At 43.9% G+C, this 15,499-nt stretch overlaps 2 protein-coding genes across 3 annotated transcripts; both read right to left on the reverse strand.

Moving 5' to 3' along the window:
* Positions 1-369: 369 nt before the first annotated feature.
* On the reverse strand, positions 370-1,637 carry LOC115252760 (uncharacterized). Its single transcript, XM_029848794.1, has 2 exons — positions 1,508-1,637; positions 370-1,414 (listed from the first exon to the last, which is right to left on the reverse strand). The coding sequence occupies exon 2, from the start codon at positions 1,229-1,231 to the stop codon at positions 536-538; it is 696 nt and encodes a 231-aa protein (XP_029704654.1). The 5' UTR covers positions 1,232-1,414; positions 1,508-1,637; the 3' UTR covers positions 370-535.
* A 3,188-nt stretch (positions 1,638-4,825) lies between these two features.
* On the reverse strand, positions 4,826-13,672 carry LOC101078880 (scavenger receptor cysteine-rich domain-containing group B protein). Of its 2 annotated transcripts, XM_029848784.1 has the most exons (12): positions 13,328-13,672; positions 11,219-11,358; positions 11,001-11,033; positions 10,327-10,365; positions 9,785-10,087; positions 9,634-9,702; positions 8,259-8,573; positions 7,367-7,435; positions 6,997-7,065; positions 6,564-6,878; positions 5,698-5,784; positions 4,826-5,612 (listed from the first exon to the last, which is right to left on the reverse strand). In XM_029848784.1, the coding sequence occupies exons 2-12, from the start codon at positions 11,334-11,336 to the stop codon at positions 5,296-5,298; spliced, it is 1,734 nt and encodes a 577-aa protein (XP_029704644.1). In that variant the 5' UTR covers positions 11,337-11,358; positions 13,328-13,672; the 3' UTR covers positions 4,826-5,295. The 2 variants fall into 2 exon arrangements, with proteins under 2 accessions (XP_029704644.1, XP_029704643.1); XM_029848783.1 differs by lacking the exon at positions 13,328-13,672 and having other exon boundaries at positions 11,219-11,684.
* Between the last annotated feature and the right edge of the window lie 1,827 nt (positions 13,673-15,499).

Here is a 15,499-nt window from a genome sequence, read left to right on the forward strand (position 1 = left end):
TAGAGAATCAGCTCCCCCGTCTTGTAACGGAACACATACCCAAAACTCCCTGTTTGACTATAAGGCTCCAAAGACCATTCTTGCTGCAAAGGCTCAGAAGGTGACGCCTGAGAACGCTGTACAAACACCGTGGATTTTTCAACTACTTTTCCACACAATTCTCTTATAACGGTCACAGCCGTCTCACCAATCACGGATGTAGAACTACTCATGTTGTCCACAGATGGCTATGCCAGGACTATGGCAAAACTGTTTTGTAACTGTTTTGTAACTGTTGCCCTTCCTTTTTAAAAAAAGGCGGGAGGGAGAATGGCGGGAGGCAGGAAAGGGAGGTGTGGGGGGGGGGGGGGGGAACAGATGTGGGCGGGTTCAGGGAAAGGTCAACCTGTCACTTTGACAAGAAGTACCCCATTTCTTCTCTAGAGCGTGTTGGAGGGACTCACCGCTCAGCCATTTGGTAAGTAGATCGAGCTCCTCGCAGCATTTTAGGTTAAAATCTGCAGTGGCGTTGTGAAACATGGATTTCCACGCTACGCTAAGTCTCTGGCCTGTTGTCAAACACTGAGAGTCCTGCTGTCAGGAGGTCACGACGTGAGAGGAGCACAGCGAGGTCTGATACATCAGTTTGTTGTCGCAAAGACGGAGATGAGACATTACATGCTCCGTTGTAGCTGGGAAAATGAAATGGCGATGGCTTGGGGTGTCTGATAGGTTGGTAGCTGGGGGTGTACTCACATGCATTTGACATAGCTGTTGGCCCGCTTGGGTCGACCTTGATGGTATCGTTTATGTCCCACTTTTGCTCTTTATCAGGCTTTGTCTCATCTTCCATGTTGGTCTCGTTATGAAAGTGAGTCTTTACATATTCCTGAGTGCGGCTGGCAGCCGTGGCGATTGTAGCAGGAACCTCAGGTGACTCGTCCGACTCTGTTTGGTCCAAAACTGCAGCCTCGAGGACCCTTGCTGCTGCGAGCGCTGCTTTAGCCTCTCCCTCTTGCATCAGGGCGTTGATCGTGGCTGCTAGCCGAGTTTTTTCCATCTCGATGCGAGCCCTTTCGACTTCCATGTCTATTTGCCGCTTGGCGTACTCCGCTCTGGTGCTGGCGGCTTCGGCGTCGGCTCGGGCTTTTGCTGCCGCCATGCTGACTGATGATCGGCGTGATGAAGCCGAGCTGCACTTTGATCTGACTTCTAGCTGGGAGAGCGGTGGAGTGTCTCCGTGTTTAGACATGTCCGCTTTCACTCGCGTGAAGAGTCTCCGCACTTCGACGATGCACTCGACGTGTAGACAATCTTTTTACTCTTCTGCCCTCGGCTAAGCGCTTTAGCATTGGCAGCGAGCTAAACATATGGCTTCAGTAACCACTCGTGAAGCGTTCTGTGGTTTTTACCGATCCACTTTATTTTTGTAAAACTGCAAGAAAAAGATCACAATACTTAACTTTCGGTTTCAATGTAAAAACGTACATTTTGAGTAGCGGCTACAATCGTAAAAGATATTACTTACAGATTATGCCTTTGAGAAGTGCAAAAGTAAAAGAAGTAACCGGATTGGATCCAAGAGCAACCCGTTTTCCGTGTTCCGCAGCACTTTTATCTGGCGCTCGACGTACTTCCTGTCTCCACCCTACTCCACTAAATAGCAGCGCGACAGGATCGACTGTAAATTGACAACTTACATCTAACAAACAAACCTCCGGAAAAGGAACAAACAACACAAAACTGAGGGACAGAACAATTGGACTACCAGTTCTGTAATGCATCAACATGTAATATTTATTTTGCTAACTGTATTTCTGTAATGGTGATGGTACAATTAGTATGGTGGGCAGCATATCGCTCTGAAGAAGCCAATTCTACTCGAAGTGCCGTAAAGCCACTGGAACGCTTGACCATATACTTCATCCAGTCCAGGCTATATAGTCCCCCAACACAACAATTATCTTTATTCTCTACATTATAAAATAAACACAAATAAAAACGGTGCCTATTTACATAATCTAAGAATACAAGTGCAGAACTACACTTTTATCCAATTTCTTCCAGTTAAAGGGGACTTTTTCCTTGCCACTATTGCTTGTTTGGGGTCAGGCCCTGGGATTCTGTAAAGCACCTAGAAACAATTTTGATTGTAACAGACGCTATATAAATAAAGATTGATTGATTGATTGATTGATTGATTGATTGATTGATTGATTGATTGATTGATTGAGAGTAGGAACGAAGATCGACAGGTAAATCGAGAGCTTCGCCTTTTGGTTTAGCTCTCTCTTCACCACAACGGACCAGTGCAGAGACGGCATTACTACTGATGCCGCACTGATCTGCCTGTTGATCTCCGGCTCCATTCTTCCCCTAGGTACTTGAACTGCTCCACTTGGAGCAGGATCTCCTCCTTGACCCGGAGAAAGCACTCCACCTTTTTCCGACTGAGAACCATGGCCTCAGATTTGGAGGTGCTGATTCTCATCCCAGCCGCTTCACATTCAGCGGCAAACCGATCCAGCAATAGTTGGAGGTCACAGGCCGATGACGCCAACAGGACCACATCATCTACAAAGAGCAGAGACCCGATCCTGAGGTCACCAAACCAGACCCCCTCAACACCGTGACTGGGCCTAGAAATTCTGTCCATAAAAGTTTTGAACAGAATTGGTGACAAAAGGCAGCCCTGGCGGAGACCAACCCTCACTGGAAACGAGTTCGACTTACTGCCAGAAATGTGGACCAAACTCTGACACCGATCGTACAGGGAGTGGACGACCCGTATCAGGGGGCCCGACACCCCATATTCTTGGAGAACCCCCCACAGGACCCCCCGAGGGACTTCTCCAAGTCCACAAAACACATGTCGACTGGTTGGGCAAACTTCCATGCACCCTCAAAACCCTGCTGAGGGTGTAGAGCTGGTCCACCGTTCCATGCCCAGGACGAAAACCACATTGCTCCTCCTGAATTCGAGGTTCGACTATCCAGCAGACCCTCCTCTCCAGTACCCCTCAATAGACCTTACCAGGGAGGCTGAGGAGTGTGATCCCCCTATAGTTGGAACACACCCTCCACTCCCCCTTCTTAAAAAGGGGGACTACCACCCCAGTCTGCCAATCCAGCGGTACCACCCCCAATGTCCACTTGAGTTAAAGAGTCGTGTCAACCACGACAGCCCTACAACATCCAGAGCCTTAAGGAACTCCGGGCGGATCTCATCCACCCCCAAGCCCTGCCACCGAGGAGTTTTTTGACTACCTTGGCATCTTCAGCCCCAGAGATACGAGAGCCTGTCCCCAGGTTCCCAGGCCCTGCTTCCTCACTGGAAGGTGCATTGGTGGGATTAAGGAGGTCTTCGAAGTATTCCTTCCATCAATCCACAACATCCCGAGTTGAGGTCAGCAGCACACCATCGCCACTATACACAGTGTTGACAGTGCACTGCTTCCCCTTCCTCAGATGCCGGATGGTGGTCCAGAACCTTTTCGAAGCTGTCCGGAAGTCATTCTCCATGGCCTCACCAAACTCTTCCCATGCCCGGGTCTTTGCCTCACCAACCGCCTTAGCTGCACTCTGTTTGGCCTGCCGGTACCTATCTGCTGCCTCAGGAGTCCCACAGGCCAGTAAAGCCCGATACGACTCCTTCTGCAGCCTGACGGCATCCCTCACCGGTGGTGTCCACCAGAGGGTTCGGGCATTGACGCCACAACAGGTACCAACCACCTTGTGGCCACAGCACTGGTCAGCCGCCTCAACAATGGAGGCACGGAACATGGTCCACTCGGACTCAATGTCCCCCGTGGCCGCCACCCAACACACAATGCACCTGACCCCCTTGGCCTCTCCTGCAGGTAGTGAACCCACGGGAAGGGGTCTGGCTCCAGGAGGGGGCCCTTGACCCGCATCCGGGCAAGGGAAACTTGGAACCAATACTATTGTTCGTCATAAGGGGGTCCTGGGCTATACTTTGTCTGATCCCTCTAGGGACCTGTTTGCCATGGGTGACCATATCAGGGGCATAAAGCCCCAGATAACATAGCTCTTAGGATCATTGGGACAAGCAAACCCCTCCACCACGATAAGGTGGTAGCCCAGGAGGGGTGATTATGAATTCCTTGTTCTTAATTTTAGAGAAATTATTGCATACCATGTTTCATAAATAACTTCCAAGCTTTTTTTTCTTTAGTGAGCTCCTTCACTGTAATTATCCAATCCCACTAATTGTTCCGTAGCCTTTGGTGAAGTAACGAAAAATATTTTAAAGTACTACTGATAAATCCCACCGACCCTAAATATGTCACATGATCTGACCTTAAAGATTTACAAGACCTCCAATAAAAAACTAAATAAAATTGATGGCCCTTTACATCAGGTAAAGACCAAAATATCAAAATCTGTTAAATAAAAGGAGTCAAACATTTTTATGTGTAATTGAGATAACTTAATCCTTTATGCATTCCACAATGGTTGATTCTTAAACATACAGTTTAAATTTAAATATAACTCCAAAAAATTGTTTCTCAAAAGTGCTACCCAGAAATTGAAAACTAAGTGCTTTGTGATTATTTGGCTGCAAACACCAGGAAATTTTAATCTGATTTCTTGCAAGCTATTATACATATTGAACTTTATTTCAAAAGATCTTTGATTGGGTAACCCCATGACAGGTTTTATTGTAAATAAATTAAAAGTGTAAACTGACAGTGAAACTCATTAAGATTGTGTAGCTTGTAGCATTTGATGAAGAGCTTCATGTTCTGCCCGATTAATGGATCAGAACCTTCAAAACTTAAATGCAAAAGTCTTTATATATAATTTCAGTTCACTCTGGCAGCTGTGACAAAGGGCTGTATTTATTGAAAAACAAGAACATGTATTTTTACACATTTAAATGATTAATTAAATTTAATTATTTGAGGGATCTACAGAGGCAACAGATCATTCCATTATGAGTAATATCAACAACCTTGACATGTAGTTATTGCTAACATTTTCTTTAATTTACAAAAAAAATGTCGCTAAGATATTACATTATTAGTGAATCACTTGTGCAGAAACTAATAAATGTTGGGGCAAAAAGAAAAGACAAATTCATACAATATTTTTAATGCTATATACTTATTTATAAAGTGCTTAATATGCATATTAAATATTTAATCATATACTGTCATTTGAGTTACCTGTATGCAGTTGGGGTTGAAGTGTCCCTTTAATAACATGAAAGCTGTTATGTACATCATATAGACAAGTTTGAGATTGGTCCACACACGTCTGACTCATGGCAGAGCTCTGAGTATACTGCTGGAATCAAGACAGCGAGCAGGAGACACCCGCATCTTCAGAGTGATCACAGTTGTGCACATTCCAGGATATATGGGAGCACTCCTGCAGAGAGGCCTCCGCACCGGTACACTTGAGATTGTCCAGCAGGATGGTTCCTGTGCCAGGCCCAAAAAAAGCTTCTCCACGAGCCACTATTGCATCTCCACAGCCCAACTGGTGACACACGACCTGGGCGTCAGGGAGATCCCATGCATCGTCGCATACCGTGCCCCACCCAGAATCTGAATACAGCTCAACACGGCCCTCACACTGGTGCTGACCACCCACCAGTTTGACCATTCCTTTGAAAAATATAGGAGAAAATTCAGTTTAGTGGAAAACTGTGGTGCTTTGATACTATCTTATGTATTCTTTTTTTTTTTTCACCTGCAGAGGACTCTGTGGTGGTGCTGCTTGTGAGTGTCTTCTCGGTTACTTTGAAGTCACGTCCAACCATAAAGTGGTTTGCAAAAGCTAAGAGCAACATAAAAAAAAAGCAAGAAAACCTGGTGATGCCTTTGTGTTCTAGGAATACTCAGGAAGTATCAGGTGACCAGAGAAATAGCATGCTTTCCTTGGCAGCACTTGTGATCAATATACCCTAGGAAGCCTCTTGGTGGCTCATTTTGCAGTCACTGGAACATTCTGTTGTGTGCCTATCTCTAAAGGCTATTAATGATAATGTCTTGTTTGATAAACTTACTTAAGGAAGAAGTCCTGGAGACAAATGTTTAAAATGTGTGTCAGGCAATGTCTATTAGAATTATTTTATTTTTATTATATAATTTATTTTAGCGTCAAACTCAATCCCAAGAACTGCCAAGGATCCAACTTCAACAGTTATTCGAGAGTGGCACTGCTTAATGAGGTGTCAGGTTATGGACTATGATTCCGGTAAGAGAATCAACTGTGGTTCTGAAGGAAGGTGCGGATGGGTTCTATATTTAATTCCGATTTGAGATCGGGTACAGAACCGCAGGGCTACTTCCCTTGAAGGTCAAGGGACATGGGCCTGGAGAATCGCAGCATCACTGGACTTCAACTGGTAGGGCTTTTGTACAAAAATGGTATTTGGCTTGTAGGCATGCTGTGATCCTGATGTGTCTTGATGAATGCATTGTATTTTTCATGCTCTCGCGCTTTTAGTGGAACCAATGATTTCAACATTTGCCTATGCTCATCATCGTATATGTCATGCATTTAAGCCTAATGAAATCCTGTTTAACCCCATCTCACATCTAGGCAGGTCTTACATTCACAGATAACTCCGGCATCTTCATGATGGCCGCAGTTGTGTTGACCCCAGCCCAGGTGGAAACATTCTGACAGCCCGGGTTCATTGCCACCGCATTCCACATTGTCCAACAAGATCGGACCGGAACCGTAGCCAAAGTAGGCCTGAGTCTTGGCTGCACTAGCCGGACCACAACCAACCTGCCTGCACACTACATCGGCATTGTACATGTCCCAGTCATCATCACACACTGTTCCCCAAACAGTTTTGTAGAGGACCTCTACTCGACCTGAGCAGCTACTGTTGCCGTTCATCAAACGAACGGCTGGTTTGGCTGGACAAAGATAAACATAACAACACAGTTAGGGAGCAATAGAATATGAGCAAATGGGTCACAATTACAAAATGGCACAGATAGATACATTTTGTGTGTTTAGAAAGTATTTTATCACCTTTTGTCAGAGCCATGGTGACAACATTGGATGTAATTGGTGACTTAGTGAAAGGAACTTCATCTGTCGCTGAAGAGAAGATTTAATATGTAAGAAAATATTACGATCAAGACCATCTCACGTTCTGATGAAGGTATAAGGTATCATGTTACATAAAATACAGGTTAGGTTTCTGCACCGCCACCTCTTAGGGCAGAGTGGGATCAAAGGGGTAGAAATGGCCCTCCCTGTTGCTTATTGGCAGAAGTGCATATTTCTTTTTCCTCATATGGAGAAACCCAGCAGAGCCAACATGTAAGCTAAGGAATATTAGCCAGTTTGTCCTCACTTCCTGACACGTAAACACAGTCTGGCTGCTCTATCGAACTACCTTGAGTATTATATGTCCCCCAGAGTCCTCTCTGCATTTCTGTCATCGGTGGAGGAGAAGTGGAAGATCCTGAAGAATGCAGAAGAGGAAATTAATCAGTTTTTAAGCCATTGCAGCAAATACAGCCTTAACCCTTCATTTAACTTCTAACGCATATTGACAAAAATATGACTATAATATTAACATTTGACTTTTTTTTTTATTTGTTACTTTGCCTCTGACATGAGCCCTATAACAAATACATTCCTTTATGTATTAAAATATTTTAAACACCCTATCAACATGTTTAAAGAATTCAAATTTAACAATTTAATAGACATTTAATTTGCATCTGCATGAATCAGTTATTACAGCAATATATATTGTATCTATGAATATCTGCAGCCATTTCATACATTTTCTTAGCACCAATGTCCATTATGTGATGTCACAATTGACTTAATTACTATTACATTTCCACAACTGAGGATTTCTTATTGCATTCTTATTGCATAGAATGTATACAATCTATGCAATATTATAGTTGAGAATGCCCCTTCTAACCCTTTATGTCAACTTTAAAAGAATATTTAAGAGCCTAAGAGAAGTGAATTGCTATTAACTACATACATAACATTACATAAGCCCCAAACTGATGTTCTTTATGTTTCAGTTGCTGATCTTTTTCAAATTGGCAGCCATACAGATGCCCTATTAGAGAAAAATGCTCATCACAGGGAAACTCTTTTAATTCTGTTAAAACATTCTCTCACAGAGATATTAATATTGATAGTTATACTGTATACTGATGTTAGCTGGATTTCTGTGGGTCTAGAATATGTATTTATGCTTGTGATATGTGTTTGACTATTTGTTATAGTCATGGCTTAATGAAACTTATATTCTTGTGTACCAGTGCAGGTGACTCCAGCATCCTCGTGGTGCCCACAATTGTGCTTTCCCCAGCCCAGGCTTTTGCATTTCGTCAGGTCCTGTTCAGTTCCATGGCAGTTGACATTATCCAGCAGAACCAGACCAGTTCCGTAGCCAAAGTAGGAGTTGCTATGTGCGTAGACAGCATTACCACAGCCTATCTGTTGACACACCACCTGGGCATTGTTGAAGACCCAATCATCATCACACACCGTTCCCCAGTTTCCCTGGTAGTAGATCTCCACCCGGCCTTGACAGGCATTCTGTCCATTCATCAGGCGAACAGAGCCGTCATCTGAACCAAGAGGGAAAGTGAGATATTTCTAGAACCTATACTTTGAAACAGAAATATTCACAGTCTGATGAAGTTCTATGTTTATGTTTCTTGAGGTTTACAAAAGGAATCCATACCTTCGGGAATTTACCAGACAATAGACAGAAACATGGAGAGAAAGGGAAAGTGTGTGGGTTAGTTCAGGACCAAAAGGAATAGCATTTTTTGTCACCAAGTGTTTTAGAAAAGCCCAGCTCCAACAAAGACAGCGGGCATTCTCATGTGTGCATCTTTTAGAAGCGCTCTTCTCATCAAAGGAAGCAGTGCATCTGGTCGGCTCGGCTGCTCTACTCGCTGGAGAAATAGTTAGCAGTCTTTTAAACTGAGTTGTGCTCTTTTTCACTCTTTTCCAGGTCTACTGGGAGATAAAGATCAGACCTGAGAAAAAGGGGCCTCAACAAAGGCAGATCTGGGAAATAATCTGAAAAGACCCAAGACAGCTATAAACCCAATAACTATTGTCCCAACAAGAGGAAAAACATCTGATTTTCCAAAACTAAAAATTCTCGAAGTCATTTTGTATTTCTCCTTTAGCACTTAAGGGTTTTAACAGTGGTATTATTCAGCTGATGGTCCTTTAATGCACTCTATATATGTGTACTTTTGATCTATTCTATAATATTCATTTTGAATTACTCTTTGTTCACATGGACAATCCAGAGATGTATAAACAGGCGGACGTCAACACAGTCATGGCATTTAGAGAATTTACAAAGGCAGAACATGTTTTGACTATGCAAAATGTTTCAATATATGTAATGTACTTAAGGCTGATATATTAGCCATGTCATAATATGTGACACAGTATAGCAACCATTTTGAATTTCATTCGATATTAACACAATTACACAATTTTGTTTTCAAAGAAACAAACTTGATGTATTATCTATACACTGGAAAGGCCAACATGACAATGGTGTATAAATCAATATTACACTAGTGGTTTGCTACTAGATTCTGGGTCTGGTGTCAAATTTTCAGAGCCTTTCATGAAAAGTAAAATAAAGAGGGCAAAACTTACGTAAACCAGACTTATCTTGAGATGGTTTGGTTTGGACCTCTAACCCTCTCCCACCAGCCAATGTTGGTTCTAGTAAGAGCGAAGAAAAAGAACCGTGTGTGGTTTGGTTTGAATTATAGAACCAATGTGAAGGTAAGAGGAAAAACCTGACCTTTACAGGTGACCCCCACATCTTCATAGTGGTAGCAGTTGTGAACATTCCAGCCAAGGCTGTGGCACTGACTCAGCTCAGTCTCATTTCCTTTGCAGTTGACATTATCCAGAAGGATAAACCCAAAGCCTTGCCCAAAGTGAGAGCTGCTGCCTATCGCCACAGCTACACCGCAGTCCAGCTGCTGACACACCACGTTAGCATCCACCATGTCCCAGTCGTCGTCGCATACTGTTCCCCACGAGCCATTGTAGAGCAACTCTACCCTTCCCTCACACCGATTACGCCCATTCACCAGTTGCACTTAGGAGAGACAACCAGACACTTTGAGTCAGAAATATTTGTGGTGCAGATGTAAGGAGGTTATTGTGCACACTGATGTTTCAAAATCAGGCAGATGAGAGATGAGAGATCACACAGCCAGTAAACATAGATCGACGTAGAGCTTTAAATGCAATCTTATTTTAAAAGCCCCCAGGCCCTGATCTACCTGTCATTCAGACTGGTTTTCATGTCAGTCACATTGTTGTGTTTGTGTTTACCTGGGTACTGTGCCATTGCAGAGGTTGGAAAGCCACTGTCTGGAGCAGAAAGGAGGAAGATGTAAAGAGATAGTAAAGAAAGGGGGAAAAAATTATTTGCTGAAAGGAGTCTTTTCGCTTCCCATACTCCCATACATGGGTCTATATTGACTACATCTATTTTCCTGTAACACGAGACAGATTGACATCACAATAGGAGGCCTGTTCCGAATCTGTATATGAGATACAGTTGAAATAGTACATCTGTACATTACACTGATCTATTGATCTAGGTTTGGACCACAAGGGGGTCGTCATGTTTTATTTAATTAGAGATAAATGTGACCCTGTAAAACTATTTTACCAGACAGTTTCACTATGAAAATGTTGAATATTTCCTGTATTAAGAATGATGGCTTGTCGACATTTTTTCCAATGTATACTTTCTCCGCACATGTCCAGCACATATTTTCCTACGTTTCTTAATCTTACACCAGAGTCTCTGGTTTCAACAGCTAACAAAGACACAAGGGATTTTTTCACCTCTGATGTGGGTCACAGTCCTCACGAATATACCTTAAACTTTGCTTCAGGCCTGGTAATACATCTTGTAAGGATGTCACCTGTTACCTGTTTTATGCTTGGAGTAAATAGTTCCTATTGTCAGAAGAAGGATTCAATTTGTTATTACCTACCCATAACAGATCGCCTGCTTAGTTTCATGTCTCCTGGAAGAGAAGCATAAATAATATTGGTGGCGAACATTTATCCTGACATTTTATGTACAGTACAATGCTTTTAATAATGACAAATAAAGCAAACACATAAAAACTACTATCAAATACATTACAATAGTGCTTTGTTTCCACCTCCCACATAACTGTGGCAGCAGCAGCTCTCGCTTTGGACTCACCTTGTCGCAGCAGCACACTGACAACCACCAACACCAGTGATCCCAGCAAGGACACCAGTATGCACAGGGCTGGGTTCCACCACTTGCACTCGCTCTCCAGCAAACGTTGAAAACGCATGTCTGCCTGGATCAGCCTCTGTCTGCAATACATACAAGAGTCTAAAACTAGATTCTAGGTGATAAAAAGGAAAAACCAAAAAAACACTAGTTATTTGTCCTGATCCAGAGCAACCTGATTATACTACTGGATTGGTTTGTCTGTCTGAGCCTTCAGCTGTTGTTAATGTGGTGCAGTAGTTATTGATGGGAGTCTGAGTTCCAACTAAATCCTTTGCACAGCACCTCTGTGTGCACATCAGAATGGCAGATCTAATTTTAGCCTTTCACGACAGCTTTATTTTGCATGCAGTCACCAGACATACATGTTTTTGCTACAATAAAATTAGTCACTCAAATATGACTTGAGTAATGGCATCTGTAAATGATTGAAATCAAAATAAATGTTAATGACTGCATTTTTATTTGAGATAACATGTGAACAGTGTCTAAATGATTACGCAGGCCTCCAGTGTATTGTTGAATGCAAAACTACTGCTTAAATTAAAAAAATACTACAGCAAAAACAATTTTTATAAAATCATAATAAAACCATAACAAAACTGTAAAAATGTCATTTGGGGGATGTGACATTTACAAGAATGTGTAAAAACAAATTAATTAAATCAAGCTATAAAGCTGATCAGCACAGGCTTATTTAGACATAGACCTTTATTGTTGGAATTCCTTTTTTGGAAGGAAAACTTTGTGAATGAGTTTTCCTTTTTTTCCCAGGTGTTGAAAGCATGGTGTCACTGACAAGATCGTGTGTGGTTTTGACATGATAACTGAGGGAATTTCCTTCAGACAGTCACTTATTCTTATTATTACACTGTTCAGTGTTAGTAAAGTGGCCACTACACTCAGTGTGAAGATAAACTTATTAAAGATATCATTATGAAGATACATGTATAATTTTCATTTTCATTTTCAGAAAAGAAATATATCATGAATATGCTTTTTCCATTAGGTTGCTGGCTTGGTCTTTGGCTGTTTGTCTGTTCTCCGATACAGAATTCCCCCTGACCTTACCCTGGAATGTGCATTTGGGACTGATGAGGGGAGAACTTGATAGTGCCCCTTAGAGATAGTGAACATTCCAGGACCAGGGGGCAACAAAAAGACATTTCTGCTTTCTGTGGACCCCATCGTCAGGCATAAATGCTGCTTCCTGCAATCTGTCACTAGAACCGTCCAAAACGCTTAGGCACCTGATGACACTGCAGGGGCGCCTCTTGTCTCCAGGAGGCAAGGGGAGAAGGTGGTGGTGATGTTGGAGTTTCCAGATTTAGAGCCTCTTTGCATACAGATTGATTTAACTCACAAAGACTCAGCAGTCAGGGAAACGTGCTTCATACAGACTAAACGACACTATCACTGATCCGATGCCCAAACTGAAGGCCAGACCCCCCCCTTGAATGCCAGTCTGCACCCAAGTGGGGAGGTGGTTATTCTAACACAAGCATAGCGTTGCGATGTTTCATTTGCAGACTGGACTGACACACCACAGGAAACTGTGGGACAAATGGCTCCGTTATGAGGGATGAAAAACAATCTAGTCCCCAATGTTATGTTTTTCAATACTCCATTCATGATGGGATCCGCCGGGGAATAATGTTGCCTTTTGTATCGGCTCTACTTCCCCTCCCATCTCACTTCCCGGTGCTGAGAAATAGTTGAAAGATTTGAACTTTTCAAAGAAGCAGCTGTAAACCGACAAAATCATCTTAAAAATCTTAAAATGTGTAGCTAAAGCATTAACAATAGAACCATTTAACAACATATTTAATGGGATTAACAGATTTTAACATGTTTGAGATTTTGGTATTTTAACTTAAATATTTCTACATCAACATTATACAGAATAACTAACATATATTAATTCACAATTACAGTATGCCAGTGCAAATTTATTCAAAGAAAATATTGAAGAGCCTCATCCAAATAGCACCAGAATGCCTATGAATGACTATATAAACTGATGACTCAATGAACAGGGAAATATATACGTACCGAATAGAAAGGGATCTTCACACCTAATAACAAAAAAATTACAATTTCGAAAAATACTTTAACGTTCAAAGAATAGTGGGAAAATATCTTCAGTGCTCAGACAGCACGGAGCTTAATTCCACTGGTGACACCGAAAGTTTATGAAGAAATGGAGGGAAGTAGGAGCGTCCGGCACTTTAAGGTCTTTCATTTCTGTAACCCTGCTTTACTATAAGTGCCTGTTTGGGTACGGCGTTATGTAAAAAGAGGATGCCTCAGCATTGTATGTTAATCTTCCAATGCCCTGTACCCCTCTCTGCTCTAAACAAAAAGGAGTGGCAGCTGGAAAAGACAAAGACAGTGTAAGCCAAGCCTTCCATTTTCAGTTAGGAAAGGTGCAGTCCTGCTCATCTCTACACACACATGGGAGGGAGGAAGAGTGTGTGTGCTTGTGTGTGTGTGTATATATATTTGTGTGTGTAATTTCCTAAACATGAGCCATCTTCCCAGGCCTCACTTGGAAACAACATACCCCTTATGAAAAGAAGATGAGTAAAAGTATCAGTGCAACAACCCGGTCTGTGTGGATGATTATTTTTTTCTTACTTTGTTGGACCAAATGAAGATTAAATTGTACATTCCACCCAAAAATGTTTGATTTCAATAGCAAATCTTTTATTGATGAAGTTAATTATTGTCCGTGGTAAATATTCATGTCATAGATTTAAGCAAAGCAAAATAACACACTGTCAGGCACCAGATGAGAACCCAAATGCGACACACGAGATTGACTGAACACCGCTTTGTCAGAAACAGACAGGATTCACCGGGGAGCAAGCAGAACAGAATAGTCGGGGACAGGCAAGGTCGAGATCGGGCAGGCAGGCAAACAGGAATACGTTGGAAAGTCATCAGGAACGAATAATGATCTGGCAGAGAGCAGGTGTGCCTCCGGGGTTTAAGATGAGCGTTCATTAGAGTCCTGATGCACAACACGTGTGTGGGGCGAAGCGGCTCACGGGCATGATTGCCCGCAGCTGTGACAGAGCCTTCCCCTCAGGGGGCGTCCCCCGACGTCCAAAGAAAGTCCAGGGTTGCCCTCCTGGGAAGGGTGGGGGGGGGGTTAGAATTCCTGCGACCCTGACAACTCCAACCCTCCGAAGTCTGGCACGACCTACTCTCCTGGGTCGTGAAGGCTGATCCAGGTGTCTGGCGTGGAAGTCACGAATTGGCTCCTTGTCCAGGATGTGACGTGCTGGTACCCAGGACCTCTCCTAAGGTCCATAACCCTCCCAGTCAACCAGGTATTGGAGACCCCTGCCATGGGGTCTGGAGCGCATACAGCGACTGACGGTGTATGCTGGGCCCCCATCCACTAGCAACGGGGGAGGTGGGGCCGGGCAATCCGGGACCAAGGGGTCCCACGAACCGCGGGGCCATTTTCCTGGATTCACCCCAAAGAGGCAGGTCCCGCGTAGATAGCCACACGTGTTGTCCCACTCACGTATCTGGGGGCCGGAGTCCGGTGCCGGTTGGCCGCCGCCTCGTACCGGGCGCCCGTCCTCCCTCAGAAGATTGGCCCGAGCCTGGCCCCACATCCGCCTGCAGCGGCGGGCATAAGCTGCTGCAGAGGTACAAGACGCTTCGCCTGCTTGAGCCGGGAACAGAGGGGGTTGATATCCAAAAACACAATGGAACGGCGACGGGAATGTCTGGTCAGGTAGTTGTGGGCATACTCGACCTAGCCCAGAAAGGTCAACCATGTGGCTGGGTTCCGTGTCGCCATACACTGGAGGGCCATTGGTCTGTGGGTGGAATCCTGAGGACAGACAGGTGGTGGCTCCCAGATGCCCACAGAACTCTTTCCAAAAGACAGAGGCAAACTGAGGGCCCCTGTCTGACACCACACTTTCCGGTAATCTGTGAAGCCGAAAGACGTGCTGGATCACAAGTTGGGCCGTCTCCTTTGCCAACGGCAGCTTAGGCAGGGGCACAAAGTGAGCCATCTTACTGAATCTGTCGGTGATGGTCAGAATGACAGTGTTCCCCACAGACTGGGGCAGCCCGGTGATGAAGTCCAGGGCGATGTGTGTCCGGGGTCGACGAGGAACCGGCAGAGGTTGCAGTAGCCCGGCAGGTGCTCGGCGTGGTTGTTTCTGCTGGTTGCAGATGGGGCAGGCATTGACAACTGGA

Source organism: Takifugu rubripes, chromosome 15, assembly GCF_901000725.2.
Source record: "Takifugu rubripes chromosome 15, fTakRub1.2, whole genome shotgun sequence".
NCBI lineage: Eukaryota > Metazoa > Chordata > Actinopteri > Tetraodontiformes > Tetraodontidae > Takifugu > Takifugu rubripes.

What these genes read in the sequence shown, in the direction of transcription:
- LOC115252760 (XM_029848794.1), bottom strand. Translation starts at nt 1,231, where the DNA reads ATGTCTAAACACGGAGACACTCCACCGCTCTCCCAGCTAGAAGTCAGA.
- LOC101078880 (XM_029848783.1), bottom strand. Translation starts at nt 11,369, where the DNA reads ATGTATTGCAGACAGAGGCTGATCCAGGCAGACATGCGTTTTCAACGT. An exon ending in CAGTGTGCTGCTGCGACAAG is followed by an intron (nt 11,034 to 11,218) that starts GTGAGTCCAAAG and finishes CTTCTCTTCCAG; the next exon opens with GAGACATGAAACTAAGCAGG. An exon ending in TCAAGATAAGTCTGGTTTAC is followed by an intron (nt 8,574 to 9,633) that starts GTAAGTTTTGCC and finishes CTCTTGGTTCAG; the next exon opens with ATGACGGCTCTGTTCGCCTG.